Below are 20,436 nucleotides of genomic sequence, written 5' to 3'. Positions count from 1 at the left end.
TGGTCATGGCGAAGAGAAGGGGGGAGAGTGGGCAGCCCTGCCTCGTCCCTCTTTGGAGGCTGAAAATATGTGACATGCGTCCGTTGACCGTTACTCTAGCCGAAGGTGACTCATACAGGGCTTTGATAGCCTGCCTGATTCTGATACCAAACCCCAGCTTCTTGAGTACTCTGTGTAGGAACCCCCAGTCGACACAATCAAAGGCTTTTTCAGCATCGATGGACACCAGGACTGGGTCTTCACCCTTCGGGGCTGCGATACGCATGATATGGAGGGTTTTACATAAGGTGTCAGCCCCCTGTCTCCCCTGTATGAACCCCACCTGATCAGAGTGGATTAGATTCGGCATATAGCCGTCCAACCTCGTTGCGATATTCCTTGTGAACAGCTTGGCGTCCACATTGAGGAGGGAGATTGGCCTGTAGGAGCGGCAGTCTTCTGGGTCTTTCCCCTCCTTAGGGATCACCGTAATCAGTGCTTTGCCAAATGACAGGGGTGCCCGCCCTGTCTTCATTATATTTGAGTATGAACCTGCCAAGAAACCCACCAGTAAGCTCGAGAAGGCCTTGTAGAAGCCTGCGGTAAACCCATCCTCCCCTGGGGCCCTGCCCAGCTTGAGTTCAGATATTGCCTTCAGCACCTCCTCCTCTGTTATCGGAGCGGCCAGGGCCCCGGATTCAGATGTTCCTAGGATCGGGAGGGAGACTCCATCAAGATACGCCTCCCGAGCTTCCGTATCCACCTCCCCCTCTCTCCCATATAGGCTCTCATACAAACTAGCAAATTTCTCTGCAATGCCTCCCGGGTCTGTGCACCCTCCTCTGCCTCATCCCCAAACCTTTGGACCTACCTATCCGCCCTTTGGCCTCAGAGTTTGGCGACCAGCATAGCGTCGGCCTTGTCGCCTTTTTCATAATACTTCCGACGGAGGTGTTGGAGTCCCGCTGCAATTTTGCCCAATTCCAGATCCCTGAGTTCCTGTCTCTTCTCTCTCGCCAGGTCCAGGTCTCTCTCCTTGTCCACCTCCTCCTTCCCATCAGCTCTTTCCAGGGAGAATATCTCCGACCTCAACCTGTGTGATAGGAGGGTCCTTACCCTTTTTTTTGAAGCTCCTTCACTTATCAGCCTGCCCCTCCAGGTTGCCTTCGCCGCCTCCCATACCATTTCCCTGTCCACTTCTCCTGTGTCATTTAGCTCGAAGAATTCTTTGATTGCTGCGGACATTTCTTCTCTAAAGACTGTATCCCTGTGACAATGTGCTGGGTTATTCGTGCTTCTACAAATGTTCTGTACAGTGGGGAAGCCCTATTAAAGCATGGATATAGATGCAAGAAGTGATACCTGTACGGACTTTCCTCTAATGAGATCTGTATTTTTGGTATCCTAGGAAACCAGGGCTGACGAGGAGGAGGTCGAGCCCAACGTTTTCAGCTGGGCGTATTGAGAACAGCTGTTGAAGAATACGTTTTGCTGGATGAAGCCTACGCCGTTGCGTAGACTTCAGTTGTTTATGTTTTTTTTTTGTGTCGTTTGCCTGAATGAGGAGATGATGGAACTCGTCAAGTTGAAATAGAAAAGTAGCGCCGTTGCGCTCCGGAAGGGAGAGGGAAATAGCGACCGTTGTCGCTCGTGTGCAGCAGGAGGAGAGAAGCGCCATGATGCTTCGCCACAGGGGAACGGAGCGGCCTGGAGACGGGGATCAAAGGCAGTCACCTGAAGCGAAGGGGAGGAAGATCAAGCTTCGGAGGTTAGCCGCAGAGCCGAAACAAGGGGCGGAGCCGAATCGCTGATCGCCGACGGCAGTAAGAAGGTGACGAGACACTCGCAGTCCGAAAACTGACAGGTAGAAGCGAACTGTGTGAAAGAAAGAGGAAGGGCATTTTTATGAACTGCGTTAACGCAGGCGGCGAACATGAAAGACTGGATGAAAAGTGTGTCGATGACCGAATCGCCGAAGCCCTGTGTGACAGTGAAAACAATCGATCAAGAATGAATGCAGAATCCGAGCCTTAAGAGAGAGAGAGACCCTACATAGAAGGCGATTGCCTTAAACCGTCTCCATCTCGCTGGGACAGCCGACGGCGAGGATTCATAACAAGAGAGCCTTTCACAATCATACGGTGATAACAAAAGAGTACTGTGTGAATTGAACTCGAGCTGATGCGACATAAAGAGTAAACAAGCTCCCTGCTCAAGAACATAAAGCCAGGGAGAGAAGGAAACAAAGGAGAAGGTGGCTGAAAACAAAGAGGGGAGACTAAAGACTGATACAAGAAGAATTAAGGAGAGCATAGAAGAGGGGAGAAATAAAGACAGTAAAGGGGAAGAGATGAAACTGAACTAACATTCTTCTTAAAATAACTTACCTGTTTGGCATTACCTCACTGACACGATCTCCTCTTTAAAGCGTGGAATGATTGAAGAAAACGTATCCTTTTTTTCTGGTTTACCTAAAAAGAGAGGAATGAAAGTTGATTAATAAAAGAATTGGGCTCTCTTTTAGTCCAAACAAACTACTTGCTGGCTGGGACATCATTTTGATAGAACAGGTAGTTGAAGTATCACAATCCCTCAATAGAAAGTCATTACATTTCCACAGGGATTCCCTGGCTCTTAGACCGGAGATGCTAACATCTGACCAGACCATATCGTGGTCTGACCAGTTGACTGGGCGGATCTCACATGCCTCTATCCTACTCATACATTGGTGTTTTGTGAACAAATAATCAATCTCGTCCTGGTTCCATGGACCGCTGAGAAAAAGGTGTATCCCCTTGTCTTGGGGTGACAGTCCCTCCAAATATCCACCAGCCCTATTTCCCACATCAGGTCCCTGAGGCCCCATTCCGGATGTCCCCCCAAACTGCCTGATTGAGTGATCCTCCCACTATGGTACAAGTCCCGGTCCGCCCACATGTTAAAGTCCCCTCCCAGCAGCAGGAGGCCTTCCACCCTGAGCATCACCTCTCTCATAACCTCTTGGATAAATTCCTTCTGACCGACGTTGGGGCAGTAGATGGATACCAAGGTGACCCTAGAGTTGTGGAGGTTACCGGACACCACCAGGGCCCTCCCATCATCACTCTCCCAATGGGACACCTCCGTTAGCTTATGGTGCCTATGAAGTAGGATCCCGACCCCAGCTTTCTTGGTGGTGCTGGAAGCCCAAAATATCTGGCCCACATGTGAACCCGGGGATGGCCCTGTCCTCGCCCCTCACCACTCTAGTCTCCTTTGAACACACTTAACTGGGTCTAATGGACAGACCTGATTAGCTGTGTGAGGTCTTGAGGTGGAAAAACCTAGCTTTTAGGGCAGACATGAAGGTTGAACCAGATTCTTGTATAGAAAGTCTTATAGGAGAGGCATTGCAGCGTAAGGGAGCAAGTAACTCACCTAACTTAAGTCACAGCTATGTGTGAGGGCTGGTGGAGGTTGGCTGACCCCAGTGCATAATCTAGAATGTACAAGGAATGTTTTTGGAGTCGTAGGGGATGAGTAGTCATGTGTTGCATTACAGGCGTTAAAGGGATTATCTGTGTTTCGCAGAACGCAAGTAAGCTTAGTGGTGATATGAAGATGTGCGGGGCGGGGCCTTTAGCAATGTTGGAAAGTATGAATAGGGTGAAGTCAGTGACTGTCGGGTTCAGAGAAGGGTGGACTCTGAAAGTACATTGAGGACACTAGTGCTGCAGTTGAGTGTATAGAACAGGAATTGAAGAGGGGGCTAGGTAGTGTGGCTGGTAAGCGGTGGTCAGCTTTTTCAGGCTGCACTTTTGTGGCAGTGTAATTGATTAAGGACACTAGTTCAATATTAGTCAAGTCCGACTCGTGGTGTCCTCATGGAAGCAGGGGGCATGAGAGTATCAGGAGCTGAGATATAGGAGGACAGTATGTTGGGTGAAGGGTTCTGGAAATATAGAATCTTGATCTTTGCAGATTTGAGCATGACTCACCAGTGGAAAGCTGTCCAGTGCATTGAGCAGTGAAGCAGGCACAGATGCTGGATTCAAGGGGGCAGGGGAAGAAAGGGAAGAATAATGTCTGCAGATCATGACCATACAGATGATGGAAGAAAGCCAATGAGGAGATAGTGTTACAAAGGGAGCTGGTAGAAGGGGACCACGCACAATCCTTGGGGAACACCCACCAGTAGAGGTGTGATAGGGCAGGTAAAGCACTCCTGTAGACAATTAGATAGCCGTCTACCCAATGAAGTGCCATGCATGTGATGCCTAGAGAAGTGAGTGGCCAACAAGGTGGGAGAGCTCTAAGAGAATGAGGATAGATGAGAGATGATTGGATGAGAGAGGTCACAGTAGATTTTAGCATGGTTTGTTGGGGGTTAAGCCGCTTCTCAGCGTTAGGATAGAGGGTGAGTCGATTCAACGGTAATCATTCAAGTATCTTACAGAAGAACAGGCAATAGTAAACAGCTCTCCAGATGGATGCCAACCAGGGTTCGATGGTTACTATGGGATAGCCAATGCAGCCTTTATGCATTACAGTTGAGTGCTGGAGGACCTGGACAGTAGCGGAATAAACAGGCTGAGAGTGTGGGCGGTACTGCAGCAGTAACGTGAGAGGAGGGGTCACCAACACCTCTGGTAGAAGGTACATCATAATCTAGTGAGAGGACTCAAACTCGCCTGTACGGGGAGAGGTGGTCATCACATAGGTGGCAGGTGTGGGAGGGACTCAACACTGCTAGAGTAGAGGGCCCGTCAATCTAAGGTGGTTGGCTCATTGCAACCTTGTGGAGGTCACTTCAGCACCTGCATAGGGGTTTCATCACTGACTGGGCTGGGGTGCTGTGTTGGAGGTTTGAAGTCTCATTGGCCACTTAGGTGGTAGAGTGTCTATACTTATTCAATTTCCATGTTCTTGTTACGCTATCTACAGTCTCATTTCTATGAGCCCGCTATGCACACAGTGTATGAAGAAGTTCTTGTATACTCATTCGAACCATCCCATGGCTCAGTGTATCACTTATAACCTACAAAACGGTAACATTTGCAGTAACAAGCACTAAATAAAAACCACATTATTTGTTTCCTTCTATGGTTTTGCTCTACTCATTATGTATGTCTGATAAATAGTCCTTTTCCTTCAGACACTTTAGAATTTACCATCCTAATTCCTGCAATTCTAATCTTTGATCTACTTTGGCTAGATCGACATGCATCCGACATGCTCACGGATAATTGCAAACCCCTTTTCCATGTACCCGCTCACCTCTGCTTCGACCCCGCTGTTTGTTTCATCCGGACCCTCTTTCCACCACCGCATCACCCCTTCCTTGTTCCTTTCCTCGATAGACTCTGCTCTGGATACCCCGGATGCTGAGACATTGCCAGAGAAGGCCAGGCCTTTGGAATCCCTACGGTGGAGATTTGCCCCACTATCGATAACATTATCCCTCTCTGCTCTGTGTACGCTCATTCTTCCTTTAATCATTTGGCCTCTCTGCTCTCTCCTCTCTCTGCAGTGAAAGTGACTCTGGATCCAGACACAGCTCATCAGTCCCTGACCCTGAGTGAGGGAGGAAGACGTGCGAGTGGTGCAGCTCAAGCCATGAACACATCGTTCCGCAACAAATTTGCCTCAGCTCATGTCATGAACACATCACCATACAATGAAGGAGTGTTTGCCCCCAGGGTGACGCAAAATACCAAGCGGTTCACTGCCTCCCACTGTGTGCTGGGGAGGGAGGGGTACTCCTCAGGGAGGCATTACTGGGAGCTGCAGCTGCTGCAAAATCAAGGAGTGTCATTGGGTATCGCAGGAGAGTCGGCGATGAAGCAAGTGTGGGTTCTCTGGGCTGTGAAGTATGGGGGGCAACAGCTGCCCAATCCTTTATACGATCGAAATTATTGCTTTCAGCCACAGGTGAATCTGGGGGTGAATCTGCAATACGTGTCATTCAAGAATCTGGGGGTGTATCTAGACTACGACGGGGGGCAGCTTTCCGTGTACGACACTGACACCATGCAGCCTCTCTACACATTCAAAGGTGCCGCCTTCACTCAGAAGGTCTATCCCTACTTCATGCTCGAGGATGGCGCTGATCTGCGCCTCATATAGAAGTTCGCCCTCAGCCTCTTTCTGTATAGCGGTCCATACCGGCCTGCCAAGTGTAGCATGGTGGGTGTTCCTGCCTTCTCCTGGATTTCTCCAAGCTCTCCAAGGATGCCATGGTAGGCATGCGTTTCTCATGTAGTCCTGTTTCTGTATTCTGGGATGTGTAGCCCGACATGTACTATTAGAAAAGAAAACCCCACATTCCAGAAGGCAGAGAACGATTCCATGACTAGTGTGTCAGCATGCGTGCTGTGCACAAGTCAGGGTGATGAAGGGCTCTTGGGCACCAGTTGGTATATGGATGATGTAGTCTTACTAGGATTGGTGCTCCTCCTGCCTTTGGCTTCCAAGCTTGGTGAAGCTGGAGCGGGTCAGGGTGTACATGCTGGTGTAATCGTGGTAATCAGAGCTTCCCATCTAGTCTTGTTATTCTGTTTACATTCTTGAACTTGTATTCATAATGCGAAATACAAACTACAAATCCCATAATGCAATCAAAACTTAGAACTGGATGATAAATTAAATGGGGCTTGTCTGAGCGATGGAGCTCACCTGGCTTAGCCATTGGAGTGTAGTGCTGCATGGGGCTGGTTTTGCAAGCAGTAAACTGCTTTCCTGGCTGGCCTGTGCCGCCTCTCTCTTTCAGCACCCATCTTCTATGCACTCTGACTTGAGTTGTGGAAGCCTTTATTGTTGAGACAAGGGGGTACCTGCAACCTAGATTCACTGCGTCAAGTGAGGTCTTAGACCATCTGCTCCTGAGCTATTGGAAGAGGTGGGTAGTTTATACACCACCCGGGGAGTGGTCATTAAGTGAGGACACGTCATATTTTTTTAATTGGGGACGGGGGTGCAAGTTTCGGTGCTGTAGGAGGATGGGAGCAGGTGTTGTCCGGACCTCAGAGGCAGATCAGTATAGTGGTCGCAGTACAGCAATTGGTTGCAAATTCCACAGAACGTTGCTCTGGCAAAAGTTGGCTCACCAGGCACTGTTCCTGAAAGAGCTAAACCATGCCAGCCCAACAATGTAAAAGTTGACCCCACCTCCATCACTCCCGGGATCAACGCAGGAGAGCTTTGTTCTTATAGCGAAGAGAAAACAGGTTCTGCAAATGGCCGCCTCAGAGGGTTCAATGTCATTTTTCCGACCCCCTTTTTTCCGATTGGTGTTTTGCCGTAGGAGATTTGCTGAAAATCCGGCTTTTAAAAAAAATTATTGGGGGGATCCCCCAATCCCTCGTTAATTTAATGCAATTAATGTTTTTATTTACCTGCCCCCCAACCCTTTATTTACCCCCTCCAGACCTTCCAACCCCACCAAATTTTAATGGGAATTTTCATCAAAACTTCTGCGGCAAAACACCCATCGGAAAAACGAGTGTCGGCAAAAGGACGCGATAACCCTCAGAGCTACTTTCCTCCACTACAACTGTCATAATGAGGACTTAACTCTAAAGTACCTAACGCTGACCTCTTGAACACTTTGTAACAGTTCCCAACGCACCACTGAGTGACCATTGTCCACAATGAGTCCTCCAACTGAAGCTAATGTCCAATGAAAAAGGACTGCGATTGGAGAGCTTGCTAGAAAGGAAATCGGGGAATTCATTAAGGATAACAGTGAAATGGAAAAGGAGAAGTGTATGTAACGCACACAACAGTTTGCTTTATCCTATGTTCTAATGATTTTCACATCATGAATGCCAAAATGAATCTGTGTTAAAAAATGAATATGTATGTTCTTTTGATGTGTTTGTTACTATTTACAGTACAAGAGTAGATCCTTGGAGTTTTTTTGGAGGAAGCAAATCAAATTGCATTTTAGTCTTCCATTTTTGATGTGGTTAATAAAGCTACGATCATGTGTTATTTCATGTACTTATTTTTTCTTGATGATTTGGAAATCCTGATCTCGGTGTGATGGGAGCCGAGCCTCACCACACTTTATTGAGGATCATTTTGCAAAGAGTGGAAATTGTATGTTGGGTCCACCAACATGTGCACTTGGAACACCTCCATGCAATCTTCCACATTTGCAATACGAAGTGTAAAAGAAAAGTGAAAAACACAAAAGATCTTTTTTTACATTCTGTATTGCACAAACGTGTAAAGGCAGCAGCCTGCCATGCATGCATGACAGCCAGCATTTATTTTGGATTGTAATGGAATCCGGCTGCAAATTTTGCAATGAAACTGGCAGATTCCATAGGAATCCATTTATTTTTTAGACTGATGCTTTGGGATAAGCTCTGTGTCTTTTCTGTTTCTACAAGTGGACCGTTCTGAAAAACCTCCCTTGGTGCCATGTACCATGGGAGATATATAAAGGATTTTGGTGCCTGTTCTACTGCATGGATTTACACCAAACCACCAAAAGGCACATCTGCACTGTTTTATGCCCAACTTTTTTCAATTTGGAGCAAATCCATCCTGCGGTTTTCGCTGTGTGCCTGTTTAGTGGATTCACATGTTTTCACCTATGGGAACTAATGCTAAGGGTGAAAAACAACAGGTTTTGTCAATGTTTTATCATTACTCCAGCATGGGATCTGGCATGGATTCACATTCTCATGAATATTCCCCGTCGTCAGGCTGGGAATCCTCGGTAAAGAAAAAATCAGTTTGTTTTGTTTCTGAACTGTCTTTCTACTAATAACCAATCACTGGTCTGTGGGTCATTCTGCCCCCAGCCAATGACTGCCCTCTACCTAAGCCCCTCCTCTGGCAGCCATCTTCAGATTTTTACCGCACGTTCAAGTGTTGGGAGTCCTCGTGCTTAGCTCTCGAGCTTCTACTGCGTGTTGTGTTTTTTCAAAGAGTTTACTCTAATTTTTCAGTCAATTCGAGCCTCAAGCTCCACCGATACATCTTCCGATTAACGGGGACCTCAAGGGCGATAGATATTTCATCAAATTTCACTTCTTGGAGGATTCCGGAAGATCTTTGAGGCCTACCCCGCGTGGTCATGGCTCAAGACAAAGGAGACTCGACACCCGTTGGATCCAAGCTGTTCAGGAACTGTCCAGGATGTGGACTACAGAACGTCTTCAAGGAGGATGAGCACTCTCGGTGTCTCTATTGCCTGCACTCCGACAAGTCGCACATGGAGGAGGACTGAGCGTTCTGCAAGAAAATGTCCGTCCGGACCATGAAGGACCGTCGGAAACGGCTCGCTGACTGGCAGGAGGCGAAGAGCCCGGCAGCAGGTGAGAAGAAGTCTGAGCAGTCTTCTAAGACCTTTGAGGGTGCTCTGGCGACGGGGGCCAAATAGAAGGCAAAGGACTGCGAGTCCGCGGGCACCGTTGATTCGGGCTCCTCGTCTGCCAGGCCGGGCGCAATGTCACAGACGCCGTCAACCACGAGCCAACGCTCGGCTCGGTGAAAAGGAAGTTGGAGAACCTGGGTAAGCTTCGTGAGAAGCCCCGGCCGATCCTGATGGAGAAAACCAAGGGGGAGCGGGGCGGTGACCCTCCACCCACGGTGAAGGCCTCTGACACACCTAAGGTCGTGAAGGCCCAGATTCAACCGGCTAAGGCCTCGATTGAGGAATTTTTGGCGTCCCTGACGAAGCCCGTAGTGGAGACTGCCTCCAGGCCTAGAGTTTCCCTGCCATCCAGGAGGGAATAGTCTTTCCAACAGATCGAAAAGACCCCTGTGAAGCCCCGGCCGAGAAGGAGGGTGGGTAGTCCTAGTGGACTCAGATACCTCCTCCGAGGATGACCTGTCTGTCTTCAATCCAACTCTGGACAAGAGGTTCGAGGAGGTCAGGGCCTGCGGGAACGATCCCGATGAGGGGGATATAGAGAGAGATGGTGGAGCCGATGAAGAATAGCAGGTTGAGGAGGAACCGGAGGAGCCTCTACCGCTGCTCCTGTCTGAACCGATGCCAGCACCATCGGACTGGTCGGAAGACATCTTGTTGACACTGCACACCTTGTGCACAGCATTAAGGACATGGTTTCCCTTACCGTCGGCGGACGATCCATCGGTACCTGGACCATCGGGGAGCCCTCCAGCCAAACGGAGGCAAGTCCATCCACCCCCACCTTTCCATCCTTCACCTCCATCCCCTCCGCTGAGGGATGAGATGGAGATGGCGACGACGGAACAGATCTCCCATCGCCCCCTCCCCGGACTTCCCCCTCCTGACGAAATTGGCTTGTTTCATGTCATGATCGACAGGGCCTCGGAGCTCTTCCAGCTATGCCCCGAAGAGCAGACGGAGGGATTCCTGTATCAACGACGAGAGGCCAAAAGGAAAATCGTACTCTCAGTCCCGCTGTTGGACGACATCTGGGGCGAGGGACTGTCCCTTCTGAGGAACCCGTCCACGGCCCCTGCGAAGAGAGACCGGTACGAGGAGAAGTACTGGGTCCCAGATTCCGCTCCTATGTGCCTCAGGGTGCAGCCGTCCCCGGACTCAGTAGGCTCCGCGGCGTCCAAGAAGAAATCGGACGTCGGGTCATCTCATCGGCAGCGACGACCATTAAGACCGCCAACGCTCTCGCTATCGTGGCCCGCTACGATAGGGAGCTATGGTTTAAAATCGCCCACCTCCTGGACTTCCTCCCAGACGACGAGAGAGAGGTGGCCCTCGAAATCCCGCAGGAGGGCGAGGTGGCTTCTGATCACTCCATTACGGTAGCCACAGACATTGCCGACACCGGGTTTCGCCAGATGGGCAACAGTGTTTGCCTTCACCGGCGTGGTTGGCTCAGGGCCACCGACTTCCGTCAGGACGTACAGACCAGGGTACTGGACATGCACTTCTACGGGAACAATCTGTTCGGCAAGGCAGTGACGAGTTACTGCAGGCCATCAAGGCAGACACAGAGACGCCCCATGCCGTGGGCACACTACATCAGCAACGGCAGTCCTTTCCGATCTCCAGTGGCAAGTCCCAAGGTGTCTCCAAAGGATTCGGCGGCAGCTCTTGGTCATACCACCAGGCGGCCCGTTCTTCGTCGCAAGAAGCCTACAGAGGCCGCAACAAGGCTGGTGGACATCGTCGCCGTTGTCAAGGGGCCCAAGGGGGCAAGGCCTCGGCACAGCAGGACTGAACCAGCTGTGATGTCGGGCCCCCACACGAGCACTCCGGTGGGAGGCCGTCTGGCGAAATTCATCAGCGTGTGGGAATCTATCTCCACCGACCGCTGGGTGCTGGATGCCCTGGCCCACGGGCACACTGTGGAGTTCCAAAGGAAGTGCCCAGACCTTCCACCGGTGGCCAGGAAAGAAAACCACATCCCACAACTACTTCTGGAGGTACGAGCGATGCTGGCCAAGGGCACGATAGAACTCGTCCTGAAGAGGCTCCGGAGTATACTCGCGGCACCTCCTCTTCCGAAAGAAGACCGGTGGCTGGCGGCCTATCTTGGACCTCCGCCGCCTCAACAGGGACATAAAATCCCAAAAATTCTGGATGGTCACCCTTCAGCACGTGCTGGGACAGCTGGAAGAAGGGGACTTCCTATCGTCGCTGGACCTGGAGGATGCATACTTCCACACCCCCATACACAAAGGACATCGCAAGTTTCTGCGCTTCGTGGTCCAGAGGCGGCACTATCAGTTCAGGGCACTGCCCTTCGGTTTGAAGTCGGCACCAGAGGTCTTCACCAAGTACCTGGCACTGGTGGCGGCGCGGCCACGCCTGCAGGGGATCCAAGTCTACACCTATATGGACGATTGGCTCATCCGAGCGAAGTCAAGGGAACTCGCTGTCGACCACACAGTGAGGACTGTCTGCCTGCTCACGGAACTGGGGGTCAACTTTGCAAAGTCCTGCTTGGTGCCATCGCAGCACGCCCTATTCCTAGGGGCCAGGCTCAACATGGTGGCGCCCCTAGCTTCACCGTCGGAGGAGAGGATAAAGGCCATCCTGGGCAAGGTACAATGGCTGTTGACCATGGAAGCAGCCAGGGTGAGGTCCATCAAGTCCCTGCTCGGCATGATGTGTCATGCATCTACCTCGTGCGTCTGTGCAGGTTGCAGATGCGGCCACTGCAGCAGTTCCTCGATGCCCCTTGGATACAAGTGGTGGGAAGCTTCGAAGACAAGATCTCCCTCAACAAGACTTTCCGTCAAGCGATCCGGTGGTGGGGTACCCGCGCGCATCTCGCAGCGGGCATGGTCTTCAAGGCCCCAGCGCATCAGTAAACGGTGACGACGAATGCCTCCCTGGAGGGATGGGGCACATACACCGGAGATCTCCACGCAGTAGGCCTTTGGCTCCCAGAGGAGAGGTCACTGCACATCAACGTCCTGGAAATCCGGGCCGTGTTCTGTTCCCTCCGCTCCTTCCTTCCGTCCCTCAAGGGCAAGGTGGTACGGGTCTTCACCGACAACACCACCACGATGTTCTACATCCGGAAGCAGGGGGGCACCAGATCTCCAGGTCTATCCAAGGAAGCACAGGATCTGTGGTACTGGGCCGTCGCCCAGGGGATGTTTCTGGGACCCTTTCACCTGGCAGGAGTGAAGAACACCGTCGCCGACTCACTCAGTAGGGAGCTGTGCTCTTGCCACGAATGGGCACTTCAGCAGGATCAAGTAGATCTTCTATTCCGACGATGGGACAGTCCCCAGATCGAACTGTTTGCGGCGGCGAGGAACATGAAGTACTTGAGGTTCACCAACAGGTTTCCCCAGCCGGGTAGCATGGGGGATGCATTCTCCTTCCCCTCGGACGGCCTGTTCCTCTATGCTGCCACTGCGACTCATCAGTCAACTCAGACGGTCCTGGTGCAGGATGATCCTCGTCGCACCGGCGTGGCCGAGGCAGATATGGTTCCTGGACGTTCTGGACATGTCAGCGTCCCTTCCAGTCTAGCTAACGACGGACACAGATCTTCTCGCCAGGGAAGGAGGCGCGATCCTGCATCACGACCCAGGATCGCTGAACCTGCAGGCCTGGCTCCTGCAGCGCTGGAGTGTGGAGGCTACAATATCCCGGCGGACTGCAAGGGGGTACTTGCCAGGGCCAGGGCTTCCTCGACTCTTAAGTGCTATGGACATAAAAGGAAGAGGTTCTCTGTCTGGTGCCTTGCACAGAAGATCAACCCTCTACGGTTTACAGCCCCTCAAGTGCTGCCGTACTTGTTGTCGCTGGCCAAGGCGGAGCTGACACATGCCTCCGTCAAAATTCATCTGCGGCTATCTCCCGCTACACCAGAACTCCGGGGCAGTCATCGCTGTGGTCTCACCACCTGGTGAAGGAGTTCATAAAAGGACTGTTCCGCTCATTCCCGCCGGTGAAGGCTCCGGCCCCGGCGTGGGAGCTCAACGTGGTGCTGACCAGACTCATGGGTTCGCCATTCGAGCCTTTGCATTCTGCGCCTCTGAAATTCCTATCGTGGAAGACAGCGTTTCTTGTGGCCATCATCTCCGCACGACGAGTGGGAGTGATCCAGGCCCTCTCCTGTAAACCACCGTATTTGACATTCCACCAGACGAGGGTAGTGCTGAGGGCGCACCCCTGTTTCATGCCCAAGGTTCCGTCGACTTCCACCTCAACGAGCCCTTGGTGTTGCCGGTTTTCTTCTCGTCGCCTTCGTCGCCGGCTGAGAGGACTTTGCACTTGCTGGTTGTGGCTAGAGCGCTGAAGTTCTACGTGTACCACACATAGAGTTTTCGGAAGACATCACAGCTGTTTGTGAACTTTGGCCCTGTGAACCAAGGGAAGGCCCTCTCCAAGGCTTCCAGTTCCAGATGGCTCTCCAGCTGCATCATGCACTGTCACCGGTTGGCAAACCGACCGTTGCCCGGCTGTCTGAGAGCCCATTCGACCAGAGCGACCGCTGCTACTACGGCGTTACTGTCGGGTGTATCCCTGCTGGACAGCTGAAGGGCAGCTACGTGGAAGACGACGGACACCTTCCTGAAATTCTACTGCCTCGACTGGGATTCCAGGGAAGAGTCCAGAGTCGGCCAAGCAGTGCTGCGCAACCTGTTCGCTTGAAGGTGAGCCTGATGAGGAGGTAAGAGATGCTTAATGTTGAGTTGTTGAAATGCTTAATGTTGAGCCTTGCCACCTCCCGTGGTTGTGCATGTGTGTACTGCTATGTATTCTTGTATTCATGGGCATGGATTCACATGCAAACCCTCCCTCCAACCCCTCTGCGGCTCTTCTGTTGGTCCTACTGCCACTTTACGTGCTACCAAATCTGAAGATGGCTGCCAGAGGAGGGGCTTAGGTAGAGGGCAGTCATTGGCTGGGGGCAGTATGACCCAGAGACCAGTTATTGGTTATTAGTAGAAAGACAGTTCAGAAACGAAATTGAAACTGATTTTTTCTTTATCGAGGATTCCCAGCCTGACGACGGAATATTCATGAGCATGTGAATCCATGCCAGACCCATGCTGGAGAACCACACTTACAGGTAAGTAACTTGTTCCATTTAAACCATTAAATGCATTTGCACTGAACTGTCCAGTTTCCAGTGGTCCACACCAGAAAACATCTTTCGAAAATTCCATCCAGATAGGTCATTCAAGTAAAATGTTTTCAAAGTCACCGGACCTTAGGCTTTATATGCTTATTAAAAAATATATATGTATATTTCTGAGGCTTGTGGAATCTGCTTAGATCACATGCTGTGCATATGCCGACATCTAGTGGAAGCTGCAGAGTATTACAAATGTTGTTTTCAAAACTCGCAAAGAGACGTCGACAGGGCGTGCCAGTAATATTATCCCTAGTATGACGGCCCCTGTACGCATGATCCCTCACGCATCGAGGTCCCTCAGATTGTTTTTTTCCGCCATTCTAGACGGACGCATAAAAGCAGAGTTCCTTCTTCAGCATAAAGCCATTGACTTATTTCTAATTAACAATAGTATTTCTTTCTATCCTTCTCTACACCGATTTCCGAAACACCCCACCAGTGAATACAGATAAGTGCCCGTCAAAGACTACTGCGATGGACTGTCGGCCTTGGAAGGCCGCCCCGGACTTCGGCCCAGACAGTAGGGAGAGGGGTGGGAGGTCATTTTAGGAAATGTATATGCCCCCTTCCTACACTTATTTCACCCAGCTGCCATTGCCTGTAATTATGGAAAATACCTCTTTTAAATTCTGCCCCAAGTGTAACCGTAAATTCGTGTGATTAGACAAACATTTAGTTTGTAACTTGTGTCTCCCAAGATGCCACGTCGAAACGTCTTGTCGAGCGTGCATGCTCTTCAAGCCAAAGACGTTAAAGGGCCGCTCCACAAAATGCTGGGCTCACTACACCAGGCAGCTCGAGGCCATAGAGGTAGAAGACGCCTTTAGCGATGGCAGCGACGCCGCCATTTTGGACGGCGAGGGTGACTGGGTAGCTCCAGCTATCCAAGCGCAGGCCCCGACCCCGGAGGACAGGCCGGAGGCCATGTTGTGGGGACTACACCCAGCACGGAAGCGCTACAATGACACACACCTCTAAGCACATGAGCCCAGGTCGAGACTCAACTCATGGGTCGAGTGATCGACAGTGTTCGACACCCAGGGAAAGGTCCACTGAGTCCCGGTCATCTGGGCAATCTCGCTCGAGATCGCCACACGACAGGGCCCAACCGTTGAAAGACGGCGAGGGTGTCGCTCATAAAACTCCCTCCGAAGATTGATCGTCCGTGGACGAAGCCTTGGCCCTACCCACATCCGAAAATTGACGCTTGGCATCAGATCAAGTAGTAGGCCCAAAAAAGGCAGTTAAACACACCTCTGGGCCCCAGAGGAGGGGAACACATCACAAGAAATCCTATAAAACACCTCATAAGGACACAATCCCTCTTGGGCATAAAACCCATCAAAAGGAAAAACCTAGAGAATCCAGACCGATAGAGAAACCTAGAGAATCAAGGCCTATATCTCACAAGGAAAAATCTAAGGTAGTACTTCCCACAGATGAGGACTTAGGACTTTCCCCTCAACCTGTGGTTATCCCAAGTTCCAAATAATGGTCTTCTCAAGACATAGACAGAGAGATGAGCAGAATTACTTTTATGGCCAATTTGTACTAGAAAACCCTGATTACTTTCAGAGTTTCCACTCCCCCCATCTCAGCTCCCTCTGGTTCACAAGCCCTGCTCTACCTACTCAACCCCCTTCTAAGAGGTCTTGTACTATGTTCCTTTACAGAGTACAGTCATAGATCTTTATGACCCAGAATCAGACCACGAAGAAGATCTCTTTTGTAGAGGCAACTGACCCTCAATTTGGTGATGAGGATACAGCAGACCCTTCTTATGGGGATTACGAGGACCAAGAGGCTGACCAAGAAGCCAATATGTACTCTATAGACTCCCCTCTTAACCAAGACACTCTAGTTGTCGATTCTCCTATTGATGATTAACCCCTCCTCAATGAAGTACTAGCCAAAGCAGATGAGCACTTTCAGATTGCGGTACAGGTGGATAAGACTTTGCTGAACAAATCCTTGGGGACAAAAAGACAGTGGCCCAGTTTATCCCGCAACTGAAGTCAGTGCAGTGCAGAATACAGACATCTTTAGAGGCCCCTAATCTCACACGGGCTGTAAACCCACGTGTAGAGAAATTATTTACACCCGCACCTTAAGACCCATTATATATTAGAGGGCAACTGAAACCAGACACTTTATGTTTTTGACTATAACTAGAAAAAGAGCGAGCACACCCCTTGCTTCCTCTGAGGCTCCACCCGATAAGGAGAGCAAAAGGATTTACACCATGGGTAGAAAGGTTGCATCCTATGAGGCTTATCAAACCAGAATAGCGAGTTACAACTGCCACAAGTGGGAAGAAATGTCAGCTTTACTTTCAACTGCCCCAGAGCCACAAAAGTCACAACTAGCACAGGTGGCTGCAGATGGGTGGGCAGTGTCTAGCTGTCTTCTTAAAACCAACTTTGACGCGGTGGACAATGCCGGAAGAGTCATTGCGCAGGGGACGGTTATTAAAAGACATACATGGCTGCGCCAGTCAGGTTTTAGGCCAGAACCGCAGGCCACCCTAATGAACATGCCTTTTGAACCTAACATGCTCTTCGGTAAGACCATCGAAGACGCCCTGAAAACAGCAAAGGACGAGTATGACACACTTAAATCTTTGGGTCAACTCACCAACAAGCTTTCTGGACAGATGGGTAATGGCAATTTTCGCCATTTTCGAGGCCAAAACTCTCAACAAGGATCCAGCTACAGCCAAGGTCCGGGTTCCTCCTGGGGAAATAATCAAGGCCAATCCTCTCAGGGCTCTCCTAGAGGACAACGCAGAGGTCGTGGTCAGGGCAGACGCCCTGCTCGAGGTGGCAGACCACCCCAGAAGCAGTGACATTCCGCTTCAGGTGCCCTCTCATGCTTCTCCAGTAGGAGGACGCATTTCCAGCTTCACCCATGTATGAGAGGGGATCACCTCAGACAGATGGGTGCTGTCCACAGTAGCAGGCGGATACTGTAAAGAACTTCACCAACGTCCCCACGACCACCCCTCACGACAGAAAATCAACTCAGAAAAACACCAGCGTATCCTTCTCGAGGAGATAGCCACACTTCTATTAAAGGACGCCATAGAAGTCATCCTGGCCAACCAGGTAAACAGGGGTATTTATTCAACTTACTTCCTTGTGCCAAAGAAAGATCTAACAATGTGCCCAGTATTAGATTTGCGCCCTGCAAACAAGTATGTCAAGCCACAAAAGTTCAGCAGGACTACGCTACAAGAGGTAATCCCTCTACTAAAAAAGGGGGATTACATGGCAACACTCGATAGGAAAGATGCCTATTTTCATACTTCAATATTCCCAGCGCACAGAAGATTCTTGCGTTTCAAGATAGCGAACCAGCACTACCAATTCAAGGTGCTGCCCTTTGGAATAGCCTCGGCTCCAAGGGGTATCAGGTAATATTATCCCCATATATATGGTCGCCATAAATAATATCGCCGGGAAAAGGTTGTGGCGTTATTATATGGGTGACCATATATATGGGGACAGGGGCAAAAAAAAAAAAAAATTAAAAAAAATTTAAAATTTAAAAAAAATAAATAAATTTGGGGGTTGCGGGGGTGTCCCCCGCATGTTCCATGCAATAATGTCGCCACAAAAAACGGCAATTTTTCGGCAATATTTTTGCATGGCGAGATTTTTGTGGCGACATTATTACATGGAACCCTCCAAGGGTATTTACAAAGATACTAGCGGTGGTGGCAGCGTACCTGCGCAAGGACACAATCCCAGTGTGCCCTGTTATGGAGATTTCTCACACCAGTGCTAAATTCCCTCTACCTTCGAGCCCTCCAGCTCTTTTGCTATATTTTGGGGCTTTGAACTTTTTATTTTGATGTGTGTTTTACTTTTGTATTCTTTGGTTATGGAGTTTTAACACAACTCCATAGGCATCATCTTTTTCTGTGTGTCACATAGCACCTTCAGTGCAGTGGCACAGGGATGTCTTTCAGACTTCCCAAGGTTTAAATACCTTCTCTTGGACTGACTACCGTCTCCTAGAGCATGTAAAGTTAAATTGACTTTACTAGTCACTTTAAATTTACTGACCCAGCACACACTATCTTCCTATAGAGTGCTGGAGGGGTAGCCTAGCTTCCCCTGAGTCAAAACACTCATCTAACAGTAAAATGTTACCCTTTCCTACTTTAAATGGCTGGTGGCAGTGGTTTAGATCAACTACCGTGATTCTTCCGGACCGCTAATAACGGTAGCTAAAAATCGGGTCAGCCATGTTTTTCAATATGGCGCCCAAGACCTATCTGTAAAAACAGACTCTGGTCACCTTTTTTTGCCATTTCTTTTAGGAAAGGTCCATCTTGTGTTTGTCTCTGCGTGCCAAACCAGGTTTGGTCCCTTTGTTCGTTGGCCTTTGGCGGGCTTCAGTGCTGAAGCCCTCCTATGGCGTCTGAGTGTCTGGGGTGGACAGGATGTGAGGGAGGTGCCCGAAACTCCCTGTGCTTAGTCTCCTAGGAGACCTGAAAGCACTCTGGCGTGATTGGCTGACTGGTTGTCCGGCAAGGACAGCCACCTTGCTGTGCGAGTGACAGCCAGGCTGGAATGAATGGGGGAAAACTGTTTAAAAGCAGGTCTCTGGGACTTGGAAAGCAGAGTTGACCACTGGAACGAAAGAACCAAAGACGAGCTGAAGGAAGAGGACTGCTGTAACTCCTGGACGACCGGTGAAGCCCTGCTGCAGGTCTGAATTGCCTGAAACTCCATCGACGGAGAAGCCCTTCAAAGTTAACTTCTTCTCTTGAGTTTGGTGGGAACAACCTACTCGCAAGCCACCTGGACACCGTCCCCATCTGGTCGAATTTTCATCAGAGTGCTGTTGAAAACCGGATAGTCACGGGGAAGGAAACCAACTTGTGGGCTTTAAGGCACTCACACCTTAAACCAACATCTTGCTAAAGCTTTTGGCCTCATCTCTGGGCTGTGCAGGAACCTCCCGGTGTCCTCCTTTTTGTCCCCACGACTAAAGCTCTGGAACAGCGAGATCTGCTCGAACTGCCAGGAAAAACTGCCTCAGCTACAGCTCTTCTTCATTTACAAGGTACTGTGCAAACGCGGTCCGGAAATCTTTTCGGCCATCGAGAAAGTGCCTGAAACCTTCCTCAACTACGAAGGCGTGTCCTTCATTTAACATTCGTCAAACTTTGTGCCTATCCAAATTCTTCTAATCTCCGTGGCAAAGACTTACCCGTTATTTCCAGAACTGTGCTATCCTATACAAAAGACTCTGAACCATTGACTTTTCCCCAGGCAAGAATTGATGGTTGTATTTAACTGAAACCCTTTGCCCTGCCTATGAATGTATTTGGGCTGTCTATTCTTATAACCTTGTCATTGTACCCCTTTATTAAGTATCTGAAGTGCCATTTTGCTCCCACGTCATTTGGAGCTAAACTTGTTAATTTACTTACCGGTTGTATTTTTGTGGTTTATTAGTGTGTGATATTGAGCTGCTTATGCTAGTGTAATGTTTTCTAACTGACTTGAGTAAATAAATGTATATTCTTTACAAAGAAACCTTGAGTAAGGGTATATTTGAATCACTGTATTTGTGGACCATTTGTGTAACTTGTTCTACTGCTCACTTAATAAGTATGGCTGATCAGCCATCCACTTTACTGTGTAGTACAGGCTTGTACCAAAGGTCACATTGTGCTTACAGTTGTAGTCCTAATTGCCTGTAGTGTTCCCAAAGGGTACTACAGGTGATTCTGCCTAACCTACCCTTACCTGGACGACTGGCTTATTACAGAGGAATCCGCCCTGATTTGCAGACAAAACATTCAAAGAACAATCAACCTCCTCTTTCAATTGGGCTTCTCCATCAACGAGAAAAAGCCAAGCCTAGTGCCAAGCCCTTCAAAACAGTTCCTATGAAC

The 20,436-nt window shown here is 49.8% G+C and overlaps 1 protein-coding gene across 1 annotated transcript in view; it reads left to right on the top strand.

Annotated features, from left to right (window-relative positions):
• LOC138570244 (E3 ubiquitin-protein ligase TRIM15-like) overlaps window positions 1-7,950 on the top strand; it is a 541,749-nt gene extending 533,799 nt beyond the window's left edge. Inside the window, exon 6 of the mRNA XM_069648994.1 lies at window positions 5,489-7,950. Coding sequence (XP_069505095.1) covers window positions 5,489-6,084 — 596 coding nt within the window. The 3' untranslated portion in view covers window positions 6,085-7,950. The remainder of the gene's footprint in view (window positions 1-5,488) is intronic.
• The last annotated feature ends 12,486 nt before the right edge of the window (window positions 7,951-20,436 follow it).

This window comes from Ambystoma mexicanum, chromosome 2q (assembly GCF_040938575.1).
Source record: "Ambystoma mexicanum isolate Mex_15411 chromosome 2q, UKY_AmexF1_1, whole genome shotgun sequence".
Taxonomy (NCBI): Eukaryota; Metazoa; Chordata; class Amphibia; order Caudata; family Ambystomatidae; genus Ambystoma; species Ambystoma mexicanum.
The sequence above is the reverse complement of the archived record's forward strand: the minus strand, read 5'-3'. Positions and strand labels throughout refer to the sequence as shown.